Source organism: Larus michahellis, chromosome 7 (genome assembly GCF_964199755.1).
Source record: "Larus michahellis chromosome 7, bLarMic1.1, whole genome shotgun sequence".
Lineage (NCBI taxonomy): Eukaryota > Metazoa > Chordata > Aves > Charadriiformes > Laridae > Larus > Larus michahellis.
The window spans coordinates 22859546-22884358 of record NC_133902.1 but is presented as its reverse complement, the minus strand read 5'-3'; the positions used below and the strand labels follow the sequence as shown (position 1 = coordinate 22884358).

The window sequence follows — 24813 nt, the reverse complement described above, 5'->3', positions numbered from 1 at the left end:
ACATATGAATATAAACCTTCAATGAAAGTGATTTAACTCGCCTGTTTGTCTTTGCCCGGAAATAATTCAATTAGTTACAGCTACTAACTCTGTAAGTTACTGTTCTTCAGCTGTTACTTCTGTCTGTTGCTGTTTAATTCATTATCTATGAAATTATTGTCCCGTGTGTCCAGGACTAGGATTCTGTTTGTCTCTACATCCGCAGGTTACACAGTCTCAGTCTTAAAACCAGAGTCCCCGTCCCTGTCTTCAGCCATCATACCCTTAAGGATGCTTAACTTTAGTTTTAACGCATACTGGCATAATTTGCAAATAGATGGTGTGTTCTAGCTGAAGGCAGAACAGCGTTTGTAGTACAGCTGCAGATACTGTGATGAACGCAGCCTGGCTCTATTTATTTAAAAACAAATAAACAAAAAACAACAGTAAACTACAACGTATCTCTCTTAAATAGGCAGTGAATATTGCATCCTCACAAGCCGTATAAAAGCCTGCAAGGTACGAGGGCTAGAATATCCTACAGCCCGCCTCTCGTTCTTTAAAAGCGCGTTTCATTCCAGCCGGGGCTGTTTAGCAAACAGCTGCTCTAAGCTGGAGGCAGATCTGAAAACTCTAAACAGGAAGCGTCCCTGCCGCTGCTGCCCATCCCTGACTCCTACCCGGGGTGAACCCCCGCGCTCTGCAGAAAGCAAGGAACAACGAGCAGCTGATTAACGCGCAGGCAGGAGCCTGCTGCGGGAGGATCAGGTTGCAGCCCTGCCTTTGTAGCTTTACTCCACACCCCTTCAGCGGGAGTCAGCCGGGGAGGTGCCCATTCAGCACTGATTCAGGAATTCTTTCTTCAGGAGCTGTTGCTAGGGGTTTGGTGAGTACTTTGCAACAGATTTTCAGTTTTACATGAGAGATCTTTTTTTTTTCTTTAGCTGGCAGAAAGGAGTGTCCGCTGTGACTTTTTCTTTAGAATGTGGTATATGCGGTAGTCAGATGTTTAGATTCGAAGTTCAGCGGTGAGTGCTGTGAAAAGGGAGGCTTTTTTTCCTCTGTAAATTTGAAACAATGAATATACTTTTATGATTACTAACACAATTAATCTTTGGTTGTCAGAACGTCAGACTAACGCATTTTGAGCTCCAAGACAGTTCTTTGAAAGAAAGCCATCCCAAAGGTGAATGTGTTAATTTTGATCAATAGCTGGAGTTTGGAAAGAAGCTCTTGTTTTTTAAAACAATTTCTGTGCTACAGCAGCTCCGAGGGAGGCTTGATTAAGGCCGAGTGGTCTGCCAGGCTACTTCAGATCCTTCCAAGGCATGTAACATTTGAAACAATTAATATTTTGGGAAGTCTGAGAACAATTTAGAAGAAGCAAATGAAGTTGATGCTACTATAAGCCAATTTTACTATCAAGAAACTAAAAACACTTGAACAATGAGGAGGGTAGTGAATGAGGCTTACAATGGTGCTAATGTAACAAACACCACCCCCACCACCCCGAAAATATTGCGTTCCAATATTATTCCAAGTATTTTACTTGGAAGTATTGATGTAAATTTCATTTTCAGTAACTAATGAAAAACAGTGATACTAGCCTGTATTTAAAAAAAAAAAAAAGCAGCTAAAATTTAAATAACTATGTTTTAGAAAAATCTAAATACAATTTAAATGAAGAAAAGGCACATAACAATGGGAAACGTGGAGATGGGAGAACAGGAACGATTCGGATGGGGGGAGTATGTGAAAGGTCAGTGTGACTCAGTACTCTAGAAATTAATCATCAAAGTACTTCATGGAAAACATGTAAAGATATAAACCTTCCTTCCTGAATGTCTTATGGACGGAGGCAAAGACAGGAAATGCAGCTGTCAGTGTAGATATGACCAGCACAGGCATGCTTTAGGGATTGCTAGGCACCTACTCGGGTAAAATTGCCATCCCTTTGTAACCTTCTGCTTGTTCTTTAATTGTTTAATTCTCCTAGGAGAGAGTTTGTGATTCTGTGAAGGCAGCAAATATCCATATCCACAGTATATTCGTCTGGATTATTGCTTAAGCTGAATTTGAGAACTGTAATCAAGTTCACTTTGTATGTAATGCACGCAAGGTAAAGGAGGTAAAGATGATTAAAACACATTCTGCTCTGGCCTTTTTTCCTGTCAAATATGTCCCACATGAAAAGGTTTATTAAAAAGTAGTCATGTGGGCAAATGCTTGATAAATCCATTTCTTTGAAATTTTTATAACTTCTATGTAGGGAAAATCTCCAAGTGTGCTTTGAATTGACTTTCAGTAATCTTTATGTTTATCCTTACATTGCACAGTTTGCAATCCGGAGAGTTAATGCATTTCAGCTGTCCGGTGTAGTTATATGACCTTTAAAGTGCAGTCAGGCTTTTAGCGCAGTGCTCAGATTACTAATGAAAACTCAATTGTAACTCATCTAACGAATCTTCTAAATGTGGAATAACTGTAAGTTAAAGTTTATGATTTTCTTGACTCAGGACAGATAGAACAATTAATGGCATTGAATTTATCCTTAATCTCATTGGAGAGTTAATTTTGAAAATCTAATGGTAAAAATTTACAAATTGGTGGGAACTATTTTAGGGTTTTGTGTCAGATCTAATGGGCAATGAGGGAGAGTGTACAAAAAGTTTCTGTCAGAGAGGAAATCTTAAGGTTGGGGGGGGAAAGTAGTCACAGAATCACAGAATGGTAGGGGTTGGAAGGGACCTCTGGAGACCATCTAGTCCAACCCCCCTGCCAGAGCAGGGTCACCTAGATAGTCCAAGATGGTAGTGTCTCTAGGAAAAAAAAGCAAAGGTGTAAAAGAAAAAGCTTCCTAACAGGCTTTCAGAGAACATACGCAGAGCCTTTAGTGAGTTTGAAATCTCACCTCTAGCTAGACCAGACCCACAGTTAGAGAAGGAGAGTTACTGGATTCCAGATCTATCTTCAAGAACTGTTTATATGGTTCTCCAATTAACCTTCCAACTTAAGTGCATAAACAGGGGCAGAGACTAGCACTTAGCTTGTCTGTTCTCCACTACAGGGCTACTGAAATCCTTTATGCTGTTCTTCCAACTCTGTGGATCTTGAGTTACTTTTAGGGCAGAGAACACAGATTGGTCTCGCGGATATATCGATGAGATTAGGATTGTTCCTGGAAACAAATATTAAGCCTCATCTGGAAAAAAGAGAGCTTGACACAGTCTTTCACATTGTGGAAAGCTGCCTTAGCACCTATGTTTACTTTAAAAAGGTGATTCTGACAATAAGTCTCTTCTACATTTTAAAATAAAGTTGTAGCTGTTTGAAGTGCTTTATAACTACCATGATTTTGTTGGTGTGCATTCAGTACGTTCTGAGATTGTCTGGCAGACAGAGTCAGAGCATGTGTACAGGAACAAGAAAAGAAATTTTAAAATTAAAAAAAATAAAACATCAGCAGATCTTAGGAGCCTCAAGAATTTAGTGACTCTCATATCTCACAATTTTGGATCAAAATGTTTAAAATCTAATTCCAGTACTTATTATTGCTCTTGGTTTAGGCTATGTTCTGAACAATCATTTTTTTTCTTTAAGAACTAGGAGAAGCTGACAGTTTCTAAAGAAACCAAAGCTGGGAAGATGCTTTGGTAAAGGTTGAAGATGGGGTCTTCATATCTAAAGCTTTTTCTTCACGTTGAAACCAGGGAGAACTGTCTTAAAAAACAGGAACAAATTACCTACTGCTGTGTGTTTCTTTTATGAAACTGGTTTTACTTTGCAATAGGAAAGGAGTGCCCCTGGGGACAGAATGAAGCAAAACCATATGGAGTATTGTATAATTCCTTTCCTCTCATAGTTATTTCACAGCAAAATAGACTTATTTTTAGTCCTTTTAATTTTCTCTCATAACCCCTTTCTTTGGTTTGCTTAATTATTTCCTGTTAATACAGCTGTTCATTTTCCATCTTTAGTATTGTTGCCATCTTCCCCAATGTGTGCCGTTCATAACCAAGTATACCTCCAAAGTTAACTGGTTAATTTCATTTACTGTTTAACGAAAAAATAAAACTACGCATTTGAACACGTTGGCCCAGGACGTTATCTGTACGCAAGAAAGTTCAACCTTCTTGTAGAAAACAGAGCATTCCAAAAGAACTGATTTTAAAACAATTATATTGACAGTAGCAATTGCAGCAAGTAAATTAGAAATAGAAGTATTATACGAAGGAAATACTTAGCTGGCACAGTTTTTATGGACTTTACAGAAAGGCCTGCAGAAGTGCGTATTAGCATTTTCTGTAAACGTCTACTTTGGATGAGAAGCAATCCTTTTCCTCTATGTTATTACAATCACTACCATAATGAGGTTCTAGACAAGGATTTATGCTTTCATCACTCAGAGAAAAGGTAGTGTAGAAAGATGAGGCTGAAGTTTTCTGTGCTCTGAGACTCATCTGATGAATGCTGTAGGTCCACAGAAGCTGGCACTGCCACCAGAATAAGCAGCACTACCTGTACCATGGTGAGAGATGAAGGAAATATGACCCTTTCTTTTCTGTGCCAGTGTTATTTTATGTTGTTTTTAAGTATTTGCAGGGTGATAATCTGAGGCAGTCATTCCCACCAATGGCAATTACAGCATTTCTAACCTGTGTGATGATCCAAAGCTCGTACACTGCGGTAAAAATTTATGTGGTGTCTCCAGCTGTCAGGGTAGATAGGGTGAGCTAATCTTGCTTGACAAACCAAGGAAACTTGTATTTTGATCTTTGGTATGTGTGCAAAATGTGATGTATGTGATGGTGAGGTTACAAAAGGTTAATAGTCAGATATGGTCAAAATCAGTCATGAGAGGCATCAATGTGGCAGGTAGTTTCCTCCTGCGCCTGCCTGTTATACTTTCAGTAACTTTCACTTCAGTGAAATCGAGTAGTTGTGTTTCTGTAGCGTGTACAAGGTGATATTATGCACAAGTGGATTGATAACAAATACACATCGCTGAAATTACTCTGTCCATTAGAAAAGAAGGTTGTGGTTAAGTTAACTGACCTCTAACTATACATGAATATTTATCAATATCTGAGATTTGAAAACATACACTATACCTTTCCTGTCTCAACTGCTAGGAAAAAAAGCACCAGGCTTTTTAATGCTAATGTTGGGGCTGCCGTGCTGTGTTCCTAAACCTGTTAACTAATATTGCTGCTTGTCTGTTTCGCTAGTGGCTTTTGTGCTCCAAGAGTAGTTATTATTAGGATGCTGAAGGCATTTTCTATTTGGAAATAGAATTATAAGACCTATATTTTTGCTACAAACAGGTAGTTTCTGTCCAAGTAGCACAGGTTTGAGTGTGGTGGGTTTCGTGTTTTGGTTTTTAAGAGGTATGAAATTATGTAAACTAGTAATTTGGTTTAGTCCACATTTAAAAATTATTTTGGAAGGAGCAAAAGACTATTTCCTTTCCTTGTTGAAAGCTATGTCACAACAAAAATAAGCTGTATATGTGAAGTAGACATTTACCTCAGAGTGGGATTTGGCATGTTGGATAGATGCAGTTGCCACATCTAAATAAATAACTGGCTTATTTCTTTATTTCTGTTTGATTCAGTCTTCTATGAGGTGAAAACTGAAGTTAAAATAATGTTCTCAGTACGTCCTTTATGAAAAGCTCATAATGTTGGATCCTGTGCCACGTGTTTTATTTTGGTTTTTTTTTTCCCTATGGCTAATAGAAGTAGCTACAGAATCATTAGTTGATCTCCATCAGGTATCCCTAGTAGTTATATGATTTGATGTAGGCAAGTCCAGTGTTCCTGTGAAAAGCGCAGCTATTATAAAAAATCACTCTTAATTTCAGAATTTATAATTCACCTGGCCTGTCATACCAGGTGCTCTGCACAGCATGATCAGAAAGTTAGGAAAATGACTTGCAGGCTACTGTAGCCAAGGCATATTCTCACCATCTCTCTGCCTCCAAGAATATACCCAGTTCTCAGCTCTTGGGTGATGAGTATCATGGATGTGAGGCCCCACTGAGCCAGGTAAGGAGGAGATCCCAATGGAGGAGGAAATTAGGGCCTGGAGCTGTGTCACAAGAGAAGCTGAGTGGAGATAGGATGGCAAAAACACCCAGTGCCAAGTGTGAGCTGACTAGGAGAAGGGAATAAATAGGTCCTGGGGCTAAGTTGGGAAAATTGTAAAACAGTTTTAAAGCACAAGTGAAAGGAGTTGACAAAGGAAAGACAAAAGGCAAGAGAGGTCAATAGTTATGTAGAAAGATAAGGGTGTTCTTGTGGTAGGTGTACTACTTTTGGTGTGGTTTTTTCAATTTCAAAACTTAACAAGGTTTTCTTTTCAACTTTTTATCAGTTGTGTTTGCAAATCAGCATTTCAACCTTAATAAAAACAGAACCAAAGCAGGAGTTTAAATCTGGAGCAGTGACATCAGGTCATAAAACTTTTCAGCATAAAAGCTAATGAAGACCTTTGCTTTTCTAAATGTCACTACTTTCCAATTTTCACTTCACTTCCCTTCCCATTTTTCACTTAGGAATTTAAAAGGCTGGAATATTGCAGCAGCCAGTCATAACAAGGTGGAATTTTGAAGTTCTTGGAGGAATCCAGCGGAGTCTCTGGTCTCGGGACTGAAACAGACTGTTAGGGCTGCCACTGTACAGCACAGGAGGGAGAGACGTCGTGGGGGGGGAGGTTTAGATAGCTCGTGCTTTCAATCAGTAATGTTTGTGTGCTGATGATCCACAGTAAACTGCTGCTGATGATCCACAGTAAACAGAGATGATAGAATTCACTCTTGCTTCATTCTTCGTACTTAATCCAGAGTAAATGGGAAAACACGATGCTTCAAACAGCTGCAAAATAGCACATATAATAAAATACTTTTTAAGGGAACTCACCCCCTCTGCCAGCTGGGAGACAATGCTACAGGTATGTCTAATTGCATCTCCGTCATACGATTCCTAGTAGGTAGTACAAGATATCGTAGGGCAAATATAATGCCTCTGAAGTACAGTAAACTGAAAAAGGTCTGCTTTTATATCAGAGGTGCTATAATCCTATCTAATTAGACCTTTTTATCTTTAATTTTAGGCTGTGCTAAATTCAACCCCTGACTATGCATGTCCTATCTCCAGCTATTCATTCCTCTGTTTACTTATATCCGTTGCCTTTTTTTGTGTGTGTGTGCTTCCATTTCCTGGGCTGTCAGTGTGAATGAGTCACTTTTACAGTCATTACAATGTCACTTTATGCCATTTTCTAAAGCTGTCTGGTTTTGGCTACTACTGGAAATGCCAGCTTTTATTTTGGTTTTTCCAGTTAGCTAGCTAGAGATAAATAGCATGCTGAAGAAATGTTTGCTCTTAAACATTCTGGTAACTATAGAAATTGGTGTTGAAGAGACTGCTAAGTAAAAAAAAATAAAAAAAAATATATATATAACACACACACACACACACAGGCTGCAAGTTGCATGGAGAAGACACAGAGTTTTATATTTGTCTGTCTTTAGCCAAAAAAAATCTTGCGACTTTTCTCATATTTCTGTCTTTAGGTGGTAGGAGAAAAAAGGCACAGGACCAGGTAATAGGGATCTGTTACTGGGAATGTCCTTGATTGCTTGCGGTCTGCTTTGTTTACCTATATTCCAGCTTGAGGGAAGCTGATGGCATTATTCACAACTTAAAGCATTTCATTAAACCGGTAAATAAATCAGTGCCAGTTATTACCCATAGACCTTTAATTTCCTTTCTCAAGTAACTTAGGTGTTGCCTATTACACATATGAAAATATCTCATTTAAAAGGTAGGTAGTTTGGGAACAGCAGAGTGCCAGTTTCTAAGGAAATGTCTTAGGAATTTATGAGATTTGCAGTAATGACACTTTGATGTAGAGAAAAGCCAGTGTTAATGCTGTACTGATTCTTGGCTGTCCTAAATTAGAACCCTTCTGGAGTAAGGGGCTATACTTACTCCCAGAGATTTTCAGAATTTGGCCTAAATAATCAGATCATTTAACATGAATTATTAACATTTCAAAAAATTTCCTGTCTTTCCCATGGCAGATAGTCCTTCACAAATGCACGCATTTGCATATTTTACTGAGCCAGATGTCACGGATTAAGTATTTTGAATTATGCTTTCCATATAAATAAAAAAAATAAAATAGAATGCATTAAAAAAGGAGATAAAATCAATGTTATAAGAGGCTTACAGCTTTAAAGTTGTTACCGGACAGCTGAACTTTAAATGAGAAAACTTGGACCCTTTTTTCCAGAGGGTTTGGGGTTTTTAATTGAAAAAGCAGTGCCAAGTTCACTTTGATCTTGGATTTCACTCTTCCTGTCGGAATTATAAGAAATAATTAAGCTACAGAAGGATTTAAGCATTTCAGTACTAAAACCTTCACCCGCTTCGTTCCACCTCCATCCATACCTCACCCAGTGTTCTGAGAATGCATGGCCTTGGGGGAAGGTTAGCAAGAAGATAAAGGAGGTTGTGTTTGGTCGGCAGACTTTGTAATAAGGCAGATATGCAGTTATACAGTGTAAATTTTTCCTCTTGGGAAATTGCCCGAGCATCAGTAAGCCCTACTTCTGACAAATACTCTTTTCAGGGAAATGTAGGAGTTGAGTGGAAGAATAGAAATACTGTACCCTGGTAAGAGTTTTGCTCTCTGTGCAAATGCACTGATTTATCCTCATAATCACACAGTGACGATTATATATGGTAGCTCATGAGATACAGAATTCTATTTTCAAATGAAAAAGAGAAACTTACTGAGGGTTTCCATTTCTGGCTGATTGTTTCCTATATTTTTCTTCTACTTGGGAACAGGCTTTTGGGAATATTGGATGACTGAGTAAAAAGGGATTACTAAATTTTGTAATCTAAATGTAGACTCTACAGGTTCCTGGAAGAAGGAACCAAAGCCTCGACTTGAGTGTCCCAAAAGCAAATTCAAATAGAATTTTCCTGAACTAGTGAGAGTTTCGCTGTCATGTTTGGAAAAACCCAAATATAGAAAACAAAAGCCAAGGAGAAAACTTAGAATTAATCCATGGGCAAGGGAGGTTGTGGATAATTTGCACGTTCCTTTATGAAGGGTCACAACTGTGCCAATGATCACAAATTAGAACTTCTCAGGAAAACAATGTCCTCAGAAAATTACCCTTTCCTACGTCATTTCAAAGACTAAAATTGCAAGTGTATTTTGTAATTTTTCATTCCTATGAACTCACAGAATCTAAGCAAAGTGTGAAAATTATTGCTATCTAACTATCAAGTTTGTATATTTGATGATATTTCTGTTTTTATTCAGCCTAGATGATGTCAAACCATCACCACATTTATTTACATTATAATGCTAAGTACTTATTCTGGGGCAGTTGTTTGAAATTTTTTACTATTTCTACCCATACATTTTTTTTTTTTGGTTGTAGATTTATTTTAATTTTAGTTAATGTCAAACTAACATCATAACTCAAATGTCTTTCAAATCATAAAGACAATACCAGACAATTTCAGATTACCTTGTACGGAGTTATTTTGTTCCTCTTTTAAAGCATGACTGGAGGGGTGAATGAAAGGATTTGCTCTAACTATTTTTCTAACCTTTGGATAAAAAAGTAGAATTCTTCCAAGGCCACCATATACATGGAAGAAACTCTGGTATTAGGCCAAACGCATTGTAAGAGGTAGTCTGTTTCTGGAAATCATAGAATGGACTATGAAAGCTGAAAAGAAGCATTGTTGTCTCTATTCACTCTGTGCAGAAAGATAGCCAATAGAACTCCTTTCTAAGATGTTGTGTTGGTTTATTTTGGAGTTGTGTTATACTCTTATGTGGTATTATTTTGATACGTTTAAAGCTTGCTTATTACATATGCGATTTATTTCTAGTGTCTGAAGTCTAAGACGCTATTTTTGCCAGGTAGTGTATAAAGAGATCTATTTCTGTGGATCTTTTGGGGTTCAACTTCATACACGTTCGTAGAAGCTGATCAAATTCAGGGCAAACTTTGTGAAGCTGTGACAGTAATGTCAAGGTTGCCCTTGGCCTGGAACAGTTACTTTGCTTTCAGTTTAAGTTACAGTATGTACTGTACTCAGGAAAAAAAAAAAAAAAAAAGGAGAGTGAATATCTGTTCTTTAATTGATTGGAAAACTGAAAATTACCTGAATAATGACAAGAAATGCTGAGAATATCCCAGAGAGAAAGCATGCTAATGCTTACGTCGAGTGCTATAACTCAAAAATAGTCAGAGGATGGCAATGAGCATTTCAGTATAGACTCTTCCTTTCCTTTAATGGTGAAATAATTTAAAAAGTCAGTGATGAGATAACATTGGGAGGAGGATGACATTAGAAAATGGAAATAATTAACTAGCACATAATTATCACATATAAACAAGAGACTTTCAAACCGACAGACAAAAAAGTAAGGCAAATAAGAGCAGATGGGGTACACAAGTAAATGTAGACAGTAGCTTTAATGAGTGTAATTAAGTCTAAACGTCTGGCATGTTAGAATGAACTGATAAATCCATAACACAGTGCCATGTTTTTTTCCCCCTGTGTTTTAGCAATATTGTAGGGATATCCTGTGATCAGTCAAGCGGCCTGTGAGTAGTTCCTCCAGAAAAGAGGTTGGGAAAAAATATTTTCCGTGTGGATTCAATATGGATTATTCACTCTGAATGGAGCAAACAAATCACTAGAAATTTGTTGCTGGGGAAAGGGGAAAAATAATACCTTATTAGATTAAGTTTTAATATGTAAAATAGTATAGGAATGTAAAACTGGAGTTCTAGTTAGAAACATGAATAAGGACACTAATTCTGTTTTTTCAAAAAATACCTGAAAATGAGTGATGGTAGCTGTTACGTGTTTTCTCATTTTTCACAATGTTTCAGAATTTTTAAAAAGTTGGTTTCTATTCCAAGAGTAGTTATTACATCTTTAGCAGAAAGTAACAATTTCATAATTTGTTCAGAAGTAAAAAATAACATTTGAGGAAATTTTGTTTAAAAACCATGATTAATAGCACAAAATGGGATCTGAATTATTTTGCCAAACTTTATCTGGATCAAGAATTTTACTACTCATGCTGCAAGTTAGGAAAACTGAGTATGCAGGAAAGAAAAATTCGTAAGTTGCCGAGAGAGAAATGAAAATTCTGGCTCTGATTTTGTGTTGAAGACATAACTGCACCTTCTGGCTCCGGCACAGTTCAGAGTAGCTGCGGCAAATTGGTGAATCTCTCTTTGTGCAGATTTTGCCTTTCCGAGGTATCATTGCTTGCTACTGTTTTCCTAGATACTATAGTTATGATTTACTTCTAACTTTGTAGACAATGATATATCACTCGGAGAAAAATCTATCTGTTAAAAATGACTCCTATTTAGTTTAAGCAGTTTTCCAGAGGTACTCTCATATGTGCATGCATAATCTCATCTTTGGCAACTTGAACATGCCAGCTTCCATGGAATAAAAGTATTTTCTTTGTGTGAATTAGTGTAGTTGCATTGATTCTATGTGAAAAATAATAGCTCTGCACTTAAGCAAGGTATTCAATATTAAAGAGATCTACTAGATACAAAATACTTCTTAAAACATTGAAGCCCGTGGTGCACAGAGTTCACAGACTCCCGTGAAATGCAACTTATACAAAACTCCAGGAACTTTGTACCTATACATTGACCAAATATTTGTTAAAAATAAAATCCCATGTTTGTGGCAATGAAACCAGGGTAAAGTAAAAAGAGTAAAACGAAGTAAAACTTATTCAGAAAGATCTGCCATGCCAGCTAACTATACATAATGTAAAACTGATCAGGACATTGAAAGTACAGTGTGTTAAATTTTATATCGTTATGTATTCTGGGAGGTGAATTTAGTTGGGGCTTGAAATAAAAATAATAGGAATGCCTCTAATCTGTGCTGGAGATAGGATAGGAGACTTGCAGTAAGCTGAGCACAACCATAAATCTTGTCTTGTTTTTCATTGTGCTTACAATATAATCATACTAACGTAAGTCCCATTATTTCCAAAGCTCCCAGTTTGTATATATACCCACATGGCTATGTACTACCCTGCTAAATGACTTTTGCAGAGCACTCAAGGAATTTAATTGAAGTGTATGTTGTCGTTTATATGTTATACAGGAAAGATGAAAGGAAGAAAGAAGGGATGTTCCTTACCTTTAACCTTTATCTTGCTGTTTGCCAGTATCACTGGGCATGCAACTACTGACTTAGATGACGGCGAAGACGAGGATGTTCTGGGTAAGAGGTTACAAAAACGATATCTCAAATAACAAATACCTCAAATAAAAAACCAAATGTCTCAAATAACAAAACCCACAAGTTAAAATACACCGTAGATGTAATTCTTTACTTGAGAATTTTTCTGGGAAACTTTTGAAAGTAGAACTAAGATAAAAATGCACTGGTTTCTAACAACTGGGAGATGCTCAGAATTTTCCATTAAGCTCTAGCAAAATTGCCTTCTATAAAGGCTTCTGTTTCCCGTGCTTTTTGGAACTGTGTTAGATATCAAGATTATTCCCTTGAAGCTCTGCTTTAGGACCCATGGAAAAGTTCAGTATTCACAGAAAAGAACATAAAGCTGGTAAGCTCAAGTTTTACCTCCCCATGTGAATGGAACAGAAACATGATGAATAACATTATAGACTGATGTTACTCCGTCCTGTGCTCAGCTCTCCTGAGTCACAGTTAATGTGCAAAGTTTGGTGTAACGTTGATGCAATTACTGCCCTAGTTGCTTTTCTGGGCCTTGAAGAAGCTCTTTGTATAGCCCAAGTGATTCGATATTGCTGGATAAATAAAAACTCACCAGTTAGAAAGAGATTTTTTGTTTTAAAAAAATAATGTCAAAAGTGCAACTGTTGGAACTGGGGAGGTTCTCAGCTTCTTACCGTTGTAAGATCATTTACTTTCAGTTCATTGAAATTAAGTAAGGTGGATCAAACTTCAATACTGGATATCATTGTGAAAGATATTTTAATTTCCTCCCAAACGATTTTGAGAAAGCATATGAGGGTAAAATACACTTTTTGGACTGTACTAAAACATTCTTCTTTCCTTTAAGAAAATGATTTACAATTGCGATCTCTTTCTTAAGCTGCAGAGAACTTTAGAGTGGAGACTTCTCCCATTTGACCAGTCTGATTTTGAAGCCTAACTGGGAATGCAGCTAAGGGGAACCTTTTTTTGTATGTTGGCACTCTACTTAAGCTGCCCATGTCTTGTCTGAATTCCCGCCAGATTATTTCTATCAGTCTTTTGCAGCAGTGTTCCTCGAGACAAAAATATTATTTGTGCGTAATCATGGATATACTACAAATGAAGCTAGTGCTTTAGGACCGTGTCTCAATTAGTCACTACAATTTTAAGATATGCACTGTACCGCATTAAGCATATGCTTAGCATGGTTGTGTAGTCAAGCCTGTTTCATACAGAATAAATTTGTTTCTCTTTAACCCTGAAGTACATAAATGCCCTTTGTGGTTGAGAGCAAAGTCACATTTATCTTCGCTCTTCCCTGCAACTCTTAGTTTTATAAATATCCTTAGCCTAAACTTGCAGTTTATGAAGGTCAAATTGTCTTGCTTGTTAAAATAACACACTTCAATAGAAGAAGAAATCTGCTGGATTATTTTTTTTCCTCTATTTACTTACTTTGTTTATGAAAGACAATAAGAAAATAATCCCAAGGAAATTAAATAGTCTTTTTATTGGGCATTATTTTATCACTGATTATTTTACAAGCAGTCATTTAAAATTATACAACCAGTAACTTATTGACTATGAGGAACAGTTCTGAACTTTTGGGTTTGTATTCCAAAGTAAAAAATAATCAAATGTGACGCCGAGAAATTAAACTAGGACCCTGTTTTTGTGACTACTGAAGACTCAGTTGCAGTTTTAACAAAAAAATATTTTTGCAGTACTCTGTTTCTATAAAATGATTAGACTGTTGCTAATTAAAATTACATTTGTGGTTTCTTAAGAGTGAACTTCTGGTCTCAGGGAATTTAACTGTAGAAATTTTGTAGGCTGCAATTTCACTGATAGCATTAATTTTTTTTATTAGATAGTTATAAAACTTGATATATTTTACCCTAGAATTCAATAAATTTCAGGTATTAAAGGATAAAATGAGTTGTGTGCATCTGTTATTCATAATGTCACACTTTTGGATCACATTGAGTACAAGTGCTTTGTGAGTCTTGGGAGGGGGGTTGTCTATTAGTATTTAAATTACAGTAATAATTAATGTTGCAAGTTAAGTCCAATGGGATAAAAAGGATTCTCAGTTTGTTCTCATCTGGCAAAAGCTGTCATTTTTCCACCAATAAATAAGGATTATAACAAAAATAAAAGGTATGAAAATAACCAATTTATGTATATTGTTCAGTGATAATCCCTTATGTGGTTGGGAGCACTGTAGTTGATATTCCAAAGCCTGAAGAAAATGACTCACAAGTTGAACGTGCTTTTTATTCATATGGGTAAGTTTATCAAGAATAAATGTGACTGCTTAAAGAAAGGGTAGGAAACACATGGGTAGGAAGAGCGCTGAAGAGTGTGTGGGTGGGAAGCTGTCAAACTGACAAAGATGGAGAGAGAAGAAACAGCTATTCATTAGTGACAAGGTGCTTAGTATTGATATCACTTATCAAAGAGAGACATTTACAAGAAAGCCTGGAAAGATGACAGTGTGTCTTTATAATCTAATAACCACAGAAAGTCATATAAGGTTAAGAACCCATAACCTAAGCAAATAAAACCAGAAAGTATTTATGTAAAAAGTCAGAAATATTCCTGACCAAGTTTTATTTTCCTAATTAGATTTATATAGTTCTGTTCTGAAAAGCAACTATGCAATAATACTGTTGTCTTTCATGTTTACTGTGTCATAGGTATAATGCAGAAATCAGTTCACTTTCTAATTAAAAGAATGTATTTTTAACAACCAGCCCTGCAGATTATCCTTAGGAGTCTGAAAGTCATGTTGGAGTTTTGTATTATGCCGACAGCCAGGGGAAAAAGTATTGTTTTCACTTGTATTCATGTAATAGGATTAGAGACATTATCCCCCCCTTCAGGTTTTGTAATATTATATTGCTTACTAGTAAAGTGATGACACTGCTTTGCATTGATCATGTAAGGTCCACGCACTCAGGGCTGCAGCGTGACTAACTGCAGCCTAGTAGAGCTCTTGCAATGGAATTACTGCATGATAGTTCATAGCGGCTGTTCATGGGATAAACAGCCACGTCTTGAGTTGCAAAAGTTGCCATGTGAATGACAATAAAAGAGAATTGGCTGTGCTGTGTAAGAACAGTCCTGGCCGGTATCCTGTTTCTGACAGTTGTGGAAAGTAGGGAGACTGAGGGAGGAGAAGGTGGTAGAAACATAAAAGATCTGCACTGAATTTGTGCTCAACTGTGAGCCATTTCATCACCATTGCTTTGCATTTACCAGAAATTACGGAGTGGAAAGATTGTTAAGACAGAGCAGTGGACGCTTGGTGCCTTCTGTTATGAGAACCTGTGTAGCCGATGTAATGAAGTTATTAAATTAAGAATTCAAGGGGCAGGGGAGAAGGAGAGGGGAGAGGAAGTTTTGCTTTGCTTATTTTGTTTTCAGTATGTCAAGTAATCACTTTTGTGTGACAGTGAGCGCAGATGTAACCATTACTTAGTGTATTTCTAGCAAAACAAACTCAATTTTCTTGCTCTGGGGTAGTACAGTCCAATAATTCCATAGGTTTTCTAAATTTATTTGGATCAGATCCCTAAATTGGACGAGTAACAAATATCCAACAGGGCCTGATCCAATGTGAAAGATTAAACTAATTTTCTTTTTAAAATGACAAATGCAACATGCTATATGTACAAAGGAGAATCCATGCATTCATAAATATAAGGTGGAAAACTGTTGAAGCAGCTGTATAACAAGGTTATATTTGCTGGAGACCTGCAGAGCATTACAAAAATAATGCAAAGTTTTAGTAAAAAAAGGCAAGTAATTCTGTGATGTCTTAAAGAAAAAACCAGAGAATAATTATTCCACTCTATTTGGCACCAGTAATGGATCAGGTAGAGTATTATGTTCAGCTCTGGGCAGCACACTGTAACAGTAATCCAGACCAATAGGAAAAGATCCAAAGGAGAGTTGTGAAATGGTTAGAAAGCAAGGTCAATAAAAAGATTGGAAGAAGGGAGTTTATTTAGTGTAGAGATAATTAAGAGGAGACAAAAGCCTCTGAAAGAAAGACTGAATGATTTTAAATTATTCTGTCTGTGCACTGCAGGAGGTACAAAATGGTTTAATACGTAATAAATAATATTTAGGCTGTATATTACAAAAAAGGCCTGTCTTGTGAGAAGGCTAGTGAAGTCCTGGAACTCAGCTGCATCGGGTTGCTGGGAATCCTACTTTGCTGGAGTTTTTTAAGAACAATTTGGACATCTGTCAGAAAAGGTCTCAAGGTATTTATCCCATAGAAATATTCCAAAACTTGAATGAGAAACTCCATTAAAATTCCTTCCAGTTTTAACTTCCAATGTCTCTATTGAAGAATATTCACTGACGTTCCTGACAGACATCTTCCCTAAATGTCATATCCTGTCCTCTTCACACAGGACCTAAAATGTAGTAGGAGCAATTTGTTCCAATGTTCAAGAGCAGAGGAGGAGGCCTTATACTAAGAATTAGTTTTCTCAAGGTATATTCCACATGTAAAATGAGTACAGGCAGATTTGTATCCATGCAGATCTATGGGCCAAACATTGAAGCTTGCCTTCTCATCTGCTGCTCTCATCTGAGAAGGAAAGCTAATTTTATATCAACTGTGTGAGTTAAGTGTTCCCAGGTGTAAAATAATGGTGAAGAATTCTTTCGCTGTTCCCAGACACAAATATGACTCAGTTCCCATGAATCCCTTGAGGCCTCTTTCTTCAGAATCACTTGGTTATTGTTCAAAGTTGGAGGCTTTGGCCCTTGGGCGTTTCACAGGGTACAGACTTTAGTCAAAGTATGATAACTCGCTAGAATTCCTAGGAAAATAAATGTCTGATTCCCAAAAATGTGACACAGATAGCCATTATGTGTTTGCAGCAGATGTCAGTACATCTGCCAGTGGTAACAGTGTCACTGTGACTGCAGAGGGAAGGCCTTAGGAGGTAAACAAAACAAAGATTTAGTTCTGTGGGTTTGATGGGAAGTAGGCTAGGAGTTGAGACCAGAAAGTTCCTAAGATAAACTCAACAAACCCATCATCTTTGTGTAGTTTTGCAACTGTGCTTGCACACTAGTTCTGTTTTGATAGCTTACAACATTGGCTTTGCATAATGTAGCAAGCCAAATGACTGACATAACCCCATGTCTGAAATTCCAGTAGTTAGGAAACCTAGTAAGTTTTCACAACCTCTTTTAAACTGAACTGGGTCACTGACGCAGGTCATGTAGGAGATCTCATTTCTTGTGTGCCAAGAAAATAACATGTTTTTAAACCAGCTGCCAGCCCTCACCCCAGCCACAGTTGAGTTGGATTGGTTTCTGTGGAGCTCTGAATGTTTCATTTTACCATTTCAGGAGTTATTCCAAAAGTTACTGAAAACTTTTATGTTTTGAAGGCATTTTTCCCTATTACTGAAGAGGGGAATTCCCATCTTTCATTTTGCAAATGCAAGAGCCTCTGAACTTTTCAGGGTGGGCCTTTTTAAGTCCCTTCCAAAGGATTCCCAAGCCTGTTGGAGAACTTCAGACCTTTGAGGTCCAACTTGAAATCTCTTGTGACTTCTAAATCCTAATTCTTCATGGACTCAGTTTCCTTACCTGGGTCTTCCTGTCAAAAACAAAATTCAGAAATCTCTTTGGCAAGCTGAGCTCCATAGGAAGTTTACTGAATCTAACGCCTCTTAAAAATGTTTCTTTTAATTAATCTACGTTGCCTGTTAGACAGTCTTCAATAATGTTTTCAAATCTATTTTCCTAACTTCAGAATCTGTAAATATAATTCCACTAATGAGGAGAGAGTCACAAACTATTTTAGAGACTGAATATTTAATGAAAATTTTAAAATTAGTTGTCTTAATCTGCATTTTAATACCAAATTGTCCATTTTTGGAAGATTTAATTGTGTGCTACAATTTCTGTGTTGATGGTAATAGCATAAAAAAAGTGGTTAATTTTTCAAGGATTTAAATGCTATGAGTTAGAAGATTTTCGTGCTGAAAATTGTTTCTTTCCTGTAGGTTTAATAGTTATAAATGGCTCAAATGGAATAAAATTTGTAAAATTCCATTGACCTCAGTATTTATGAGGTTTTATCTTAGCTGTGCATTTTGTTTAACTATTACATAATAAGGCCAATTTTATATGTTAAAATTAGATATCCACAGAACTAGCAGGTAGAAGTTATAGCAATTTCCTTTTTACTATGTCATAAAATCTGATTTTTGTGGGTTCTTTTAATTAAAACCGGAAACTTAATCTAGTTAGTAGTAGGAAGCTGTGCAATTATCATGTAAACTCTTGTCCTCATCCCTTTTCCTCCTGTTTCCTGTGCCACTGCAAAGAGCACTGATAGATACTTTTGCATAAACTTGTTAAGAGACATCAATGTTCTGACTAGCTCTGGCGAATGAATGAAACATTTCAGGTCTGTTCTTCTGGCTGCTGTTCCAAGCACACAAGCTCTGTAAAGCTTTCAAAATCCTCTAGGGTAAAATAGTTCCTTGGGAGGGCAAAACAGGAAAAGATATTAAACCATGTATTGATAAGAAAACAGTATCACAAACTGAATTGTCAGTCAAAGTTTCCTTATAGAAACTGACAGTGTAAAACTTGGATAGTGTTCTTCACTTGATGAGAATTTTTACAAAACATTCCCTCGCCCAATAATGTATATTGAAAGACATAGAAATTTGAACAGATACAGTTTCTTCTCACCTTAACTTTCTAGTTATGTACTTCTTAGCTCTTGAAAGCTCTAATGCAAGAACAGTGAGACCAAGGAAAATAAGACATTATGATGACCTTTCAATTGTACTGGATGGGTTGAATCTGATAGGGAAACGGTGCCCTCTGCAGGGCTCGCTTGCTTAGTTCATCCCACCCTGTTTGCTATGTGATGCCTTTACAAGCTACGTCCAGGATTAGAAGTGTGTGGAAGAGCAGAGAAGGAATCCTCTTTCCGCCTTTTCTGTGCAGGGGTCGTCACTGTGGCTTTGTGACCTGATAGCGTTTTCTCGATGTATTTGTTGTTCAGAATTGTTCACTAGCTCCTGTGAAATAACTATGCCACTATGCATAGCTACTTCAAGATTTATAACGAGGAGTTAAAGTTTAAAATATGAGCTGGTGTGGTTGAAAATTGAAACTACACATTTGGTTTGATTGAATGGAATTCACATTCCAATACAGATGATGATTTTCTTTTTACATCCATGTAAAAGGTGTGTTCAGAAGTTTACAGCCAGATGCTAGGCAGTGCGTCTCTAGCGGAAGACGCAAACAATCTCATTTTGAAGCTATGCTGTGCAGCGAAGCAAACTAACTTAACAGTTACTCTACTTCTTTATTACAGGGGCTGCTTTGCCACCACTGAAACTCGGACATTCAGTCTGTGCCATGAAAGCAGATGAAGGTCCATGCAAAGCAATCCACATGCGCTATTACTTCAATATTCAAAGCCGTGAGTGTGAAATATTTGAATATGGTGGGTGCCATGGCAATGAGAACAACTTTCTAACACTGGAAGAATGTCAGAAGAAGTGTTTGGTAACAGGTCAGTACCCATTCTCTTAACATCCTACCAGTTCTTCATTCGCATCTGTTAATTCTCATCCACAAACTGTACAAATTTTGGAAGCAGAGGTCCTCCTATTAATACACTAATGCAATGCCTCTAATTATGTTCCCAAGTTTTATGCTATGTTGTAGTCATCTGAATTATTTTACATTGCGCAAGCAAACATTCAGGATTTGGAAAGATAAGTGTGACTTTTTTTAGCGGACCTGTGGAACAGAGAGACCAATGCAAGAAAGCTTATTTTCTAGCTCAAGCCCTGTTTTGAATTAGTTCTTGAAGTGAAGTTGATTTTGAGGCTTGGCTAAGCTGGTGCGCAGCAAAGATGTTTGTTATTGCTTTCAGAGTATCTAACCCAATTTTTGATCCCAGGTTTCTCCTTCACTGAGAAGCTGATACAAGCTGTCCAAACTCTTGGACGCCTGCTATGATTCAACATAATTAGAACTACAGTAATAAACAGTTCTCATTAAAAGTTGCAGTTAGAGCTGTTTGTCATAAGAGATGTGTTTTGTTGAAATCTCATCAATTAATCATTAAAAAGAGGAAAATGAGATCCAAAATATGATCTGCAGCAGAATATACAGAAAGTGCCTCGTGAATGCTGGTTTTGCTATTAAAAATGATCCTCATAATTAACTAAGGCTTTCAGCCTTGTGAAAGTAACCAATTCCTGTTCCTCATAGGAGCGTATGAAAGTTAGAAGATTCTTAAAATTGAAAGCTAATGCTAGTGGAGTTAGAAATTTGATAAGTTCCTAATTTTAGAGACTGAAGGAATTCAAGTCTTATTGACAGTTTCCTTTGTATACCTAATATGGATCTTGCTTTCATGGGAATTGGATGGAATTTGTCTGGCTGTGTAAATGGGAAGTGATAATGAGGGAGATGGTGGGGGGCGGGGGGGCAGGGATGGACAGACACAATAGAAATTGAAAGAAAATTCCAGAATAAAGAGGTCCTCAAAGGTGCGTGATAACCTTCAGGCAGTATACCAACTATGTGGGCTTTTTTCCTAAGTGAGTTCACATAGCGAATGTTCATTTATTTAGACTTTGAAGTAAGATAGAAGGATTCATTCTTAATAGAAGGTACTTTTCAGTCACTTATGCCCTGCCCAACAGCAAAATGTGTTGTTGTTACTGAGCTCAAGACAGTGATGCTGGGTAATCCTGCAGTCAAGAACAGTCTACAGGTTATTCTGAGTATGGGCAACACAATTGGATAAAAATTGTTAATCTCCTGCCTATTGGAGATGTGCCCTGGTAGCACCCTACCGTTACGCAATCTTGGTAGGTGTCACTTTGTTTGTCCTATTTTCATAAAATACTACTTTTCAGCTATCCGTATTGGTAGCTGATGTTTCCTCGCCAGATGTGTTTGTGTAATAGAACAGTTTGTTTGACTACAAACCAATGGACCAGCAACACATGTTGTTATCCAGCATAGGCTTTGCGAATTTCTCAAGTCTGTAATTCAGTTCTTTGACTCAGACTTTTGTCCCTCTGTAACCAGTCCAGACACAGCAAGGGAAAGAATAAGTGAGTATATGTTTCTTAGGCGTTTCTAGTATGACAATTTTCAATGATATTTATGATTTACGGAGTAAAGCGGGGATCCTTTCTTAGCGACACAAAGTGAGTGAGAATGTTGTGGCTGAGTGGAACAAGGCCTCAATGGGACTGTAGGTATAAATAATAGCAAAATTTCATCTAATGTGTTGAACATGAGCACAAAGTTTTGCTGGTGGGAAAGTAACAGAAGAATAGCTAACGGAGAAAATCTCGTCCTTCCTAACAGGTATCCCTGGTCTTGATCCCTTTGATCTTTACAGTGAGGAGACTGCATTGCATTTTGTTTACTCACTAGATACTAAGTCAAGGCATTATTTACCATTCATACCTATTTTCTAATCTGCTGGTGACACCATGTGTTTCTGTTATTGTACCTGGCACTACAGACAATCCACTCAAAAGAAAAGAAAAATAAACACAAATACAAACCTTAAATTTTAGTATGAAAGGACATTTCAGTTATTTTTCTCATCAGTTATGTTTTGCTTTCAAACAATTGCATGCTTATAAAACTATCAGGATGGAAAAAACACTAGGAAACTTCACTAACAACTTGTCAGAATGAAAACGATCAGATCACTCCATCCTTGAAGTGAACAACAGGGTTTTTCCTATGCATTTTACTCTAAGGATTAATTTGCAACTTATCTTTTGATGGCTTCTGGCAAGATCCACTAATGAGCCTCAAAGGCTGGATGTGGTCTAGGGAAAAAGTGTCAAGAATCAGTCACGGTCTTGCTCTGTTTTCAGGAGTCATATATGGGTAAATGTAGTGCTAATGATATTAAAATAAGATATATCTTGAAATTACATTCTATGGAGGAAAAATTATATGGAAACCATAATTCCTTAGTTACTAAAAAATATAATCTAGTATTTTAAGTCAAAAAAGAAGTGACACAGAGAAAAGCATCTTCCTGAATATACACATCTTGCCCTAAATGCAAGCACACATGAAGTCGATGAAACTCTGCCCTATTTGGATCTGTATTGGGTCTTAAACCAACTCTTACTGAACTGGCTGAGAAGGGAAAGAACCCTTACATCAACAATTCTGTTTCTTTTCATGTTGAAGGAGGCCTGCATGGATGAATAAGGAACTCCTGGACAAGCTCAAAAGTAAAAAGGAGGCCTACAGAGGGTGGAAGCAAGGATGAGCTGACAGGGTAGAATACAGAGAAACTGTCCGAGTGGCCAGGAACCAGATTAGGCAAGCTAAAGCCCAGATAGAATTAAATCTGGCTAGGGACATCAAGGATAACAAGAAAAACTTCTATAAGTCCATCAGGGATAAAGGCAGGACTAGGGAAGATGTGGGCCCTCTCTGGAAGGAAACAGGAGACCTGGTCACCCAGGATATGGAGAAGGCTGAGGTACTGAATGACTTTTTTTGCTTTGGTCTTCACCAGCAAGGGCTCTAACCACACCACCCAAGTTGCAGAAGGCAAAGGCAGGGTCTATGAGAATGAAGAACCACCCACTATAGCAGAAGATCAGGCTTGAGACCATCTGAGGAAACCTGAAGGTGCATAAGTCCATGGGACCTGATGAAATCCATCCGCAGGTCCTGAGGGAAATGGCAGATGAAGTCACTAAGCCGCATTCCATTATATTTGAAAAGTCGTGGCAGTCTGGTGAAGTTCCCACTGACTGGAAAAGGGGGAACATAACCCCCATTTTCAAAAAGGGAAAAAAGGAAGACCCGGGGAATTACAGACCAGTCAGTCTCACCTCTGAGCCAGGCAAGACTATGGAGCAGATCCTCCTGGAATCTCTGCTAAGGCACATGGAAAATAAGGAAATCACAGCCAACATGGCTTCACCATGCCTGACAAATTTGGTGGCCTTCTATGATGTTGCCACAGCATTGGTAGATAAGGGGAGAGCAACCAATGTCATCTACCCGGACTTATGCAAAACGTTTGACACTGCCCCGCATGACATCCTGGTCTCTAAATTGGAAAGACATGGATTTGATGGATGGACCACTCGGTGGATAAGGAACTGGCTAGATGGCCGCACTCAAAGGGTTGCGGTCAATGTCTCCATGTCCAAGTGGAAACCAGTGATGAGTGGTGTTCCTCAGGGGCCAATACTGGGACCAGTGCTGTTCAACATCTTTGGCAGCAACAAGGACAGTGGGATTGAGTGCATTCTCAGCAAGTTTGCTGATGACACCAAGCTGTGTGGTGTGGTCGACATGCTGGAGGGAAGGGATGCCATCCAGAGGGACCTGGACAGGCTTGAGAGGTGGACCTGTGTGAACCTCATGAAGTTCAACCAGGCCAAGTGCAAGGTCCTGCACTTGGGTCATGGCAACCCCAGGCACAAATACAGGCTGGGCAGAGAATGGCTTGAGAGCAGACCTCAGGAGAAGGACTCGGGGGTGCTGGTGGACGAGAATCTCAACATGAGCAGGCAATGTGCACTTGCAGCCCAGAAAGCCAACCTCATCCTGGGCTGCATCAAAAGAAGCATGACCAGCAGGTCGAGGGAGGTGATTCTGCCCCTCTACTCTGCTCTAGTGAGATCCCACATGGAGTACTGCGTCCAGCTCTGGAGCTCTCAGCACAAGAAGGACATGGACCTGTTGGAACAGGTCCAGCAAAGGGCCATGAAGATGATCAGAGGGCTGGGGCACCTCTGCTATGAGGACAGGCTGAGAGAGTTGGGGTTGTTCAGCCTGGAGAAGAGAAGGCTCCGGGGAGAACTTATTGCATCCTTCCAGTACCTAAAGGGGGCCTACAGGAAAGATGGGGAGGGACTCTTTATCAGGGAGTGTAATGATAGGACAAGGGGTAATGGTTTTAAACTGAAAGAGGGGAGATTTAGCTTAGATAGTAAGAAGAAATTCTTTACTGTGAGGGTGGTGAGGCACTGGAACAGGTTGCCCAGGGAAGCTGTGGCTGCCCCATCCCTGGAAGTGTTCAAGGCCAGGCTGGATGGGGCTTTGAGCAACCTGGTCAAGTGGGAGGTGTCCCTGCCCATGGCAGGGGGTTTGGAACTAGGTGCTCTTTAATGTGCCTTCTAACCTGAACCATTCTATGATTCTATGAAGTCTCAGATACTACTAGAAGAGCAGATTACTGTTTTGGTGCTCATGTACCTGTATTTGTTTCTTTAGAAATCAGTTAGGATAAAAGCTGTTTACAATATTGTTCTTTCTCCAGACTATACTATTTGTTTCACAGCTTGTCATACCTGAGTTGAATTCTATCTTACTTTTTTATCTATTTTTTTTAAGTAACATGTTTAGATCTTCATAAGAAACTACAGGATAGGAGCAGATGGCAGCTTTTGGCAGAAAATCAAACAAGGCAGAAAACCATTACAGAGGAGTGGAAGGTCAGGGCTGTACTTAACCAGTGTACAAAACTAACATGAAAATTACATCT

General features: G+C 38.1%; 1 protein-coding gene across 3 annotated transcripts in view; it reads left to right on the top strand.

The window, feature by feature from the left end:
- Positions 1 to 572: 572 nt before the first annotated feature.
- TFPI (tissue factor pathway inhibitor) overlaps positions 573 to 24813 on the top strand; it is a 41743-nt gene continuing 17502 nt past the window's right edge. Inside the window, exons 1-3 of one of the 3 annotated variants that reach the window (XM_074595330.1) lie at positions 573 to 865; positions 12168 to 12287; positions 19624 to 19824. In XM_074595330.1, coding sequence (XP_074451431.1) covers positions 12173 to 12287; positions 19624 to 19824 — 316 coding nt within the window. In that variant the 5' untranslated portion in view covers positions 573 to 865; positions 12168 to 12172. Of the gene's footprint in view, positions 866 to 6728; positions 6931 to 12167; positions 12288 to 19623; positions 19825 to 24813 lie in introns of those variants that run through there. The other 2 variants (XM_074595332.1, XM_074595331.1) reach the window with 2 other exon arrangements.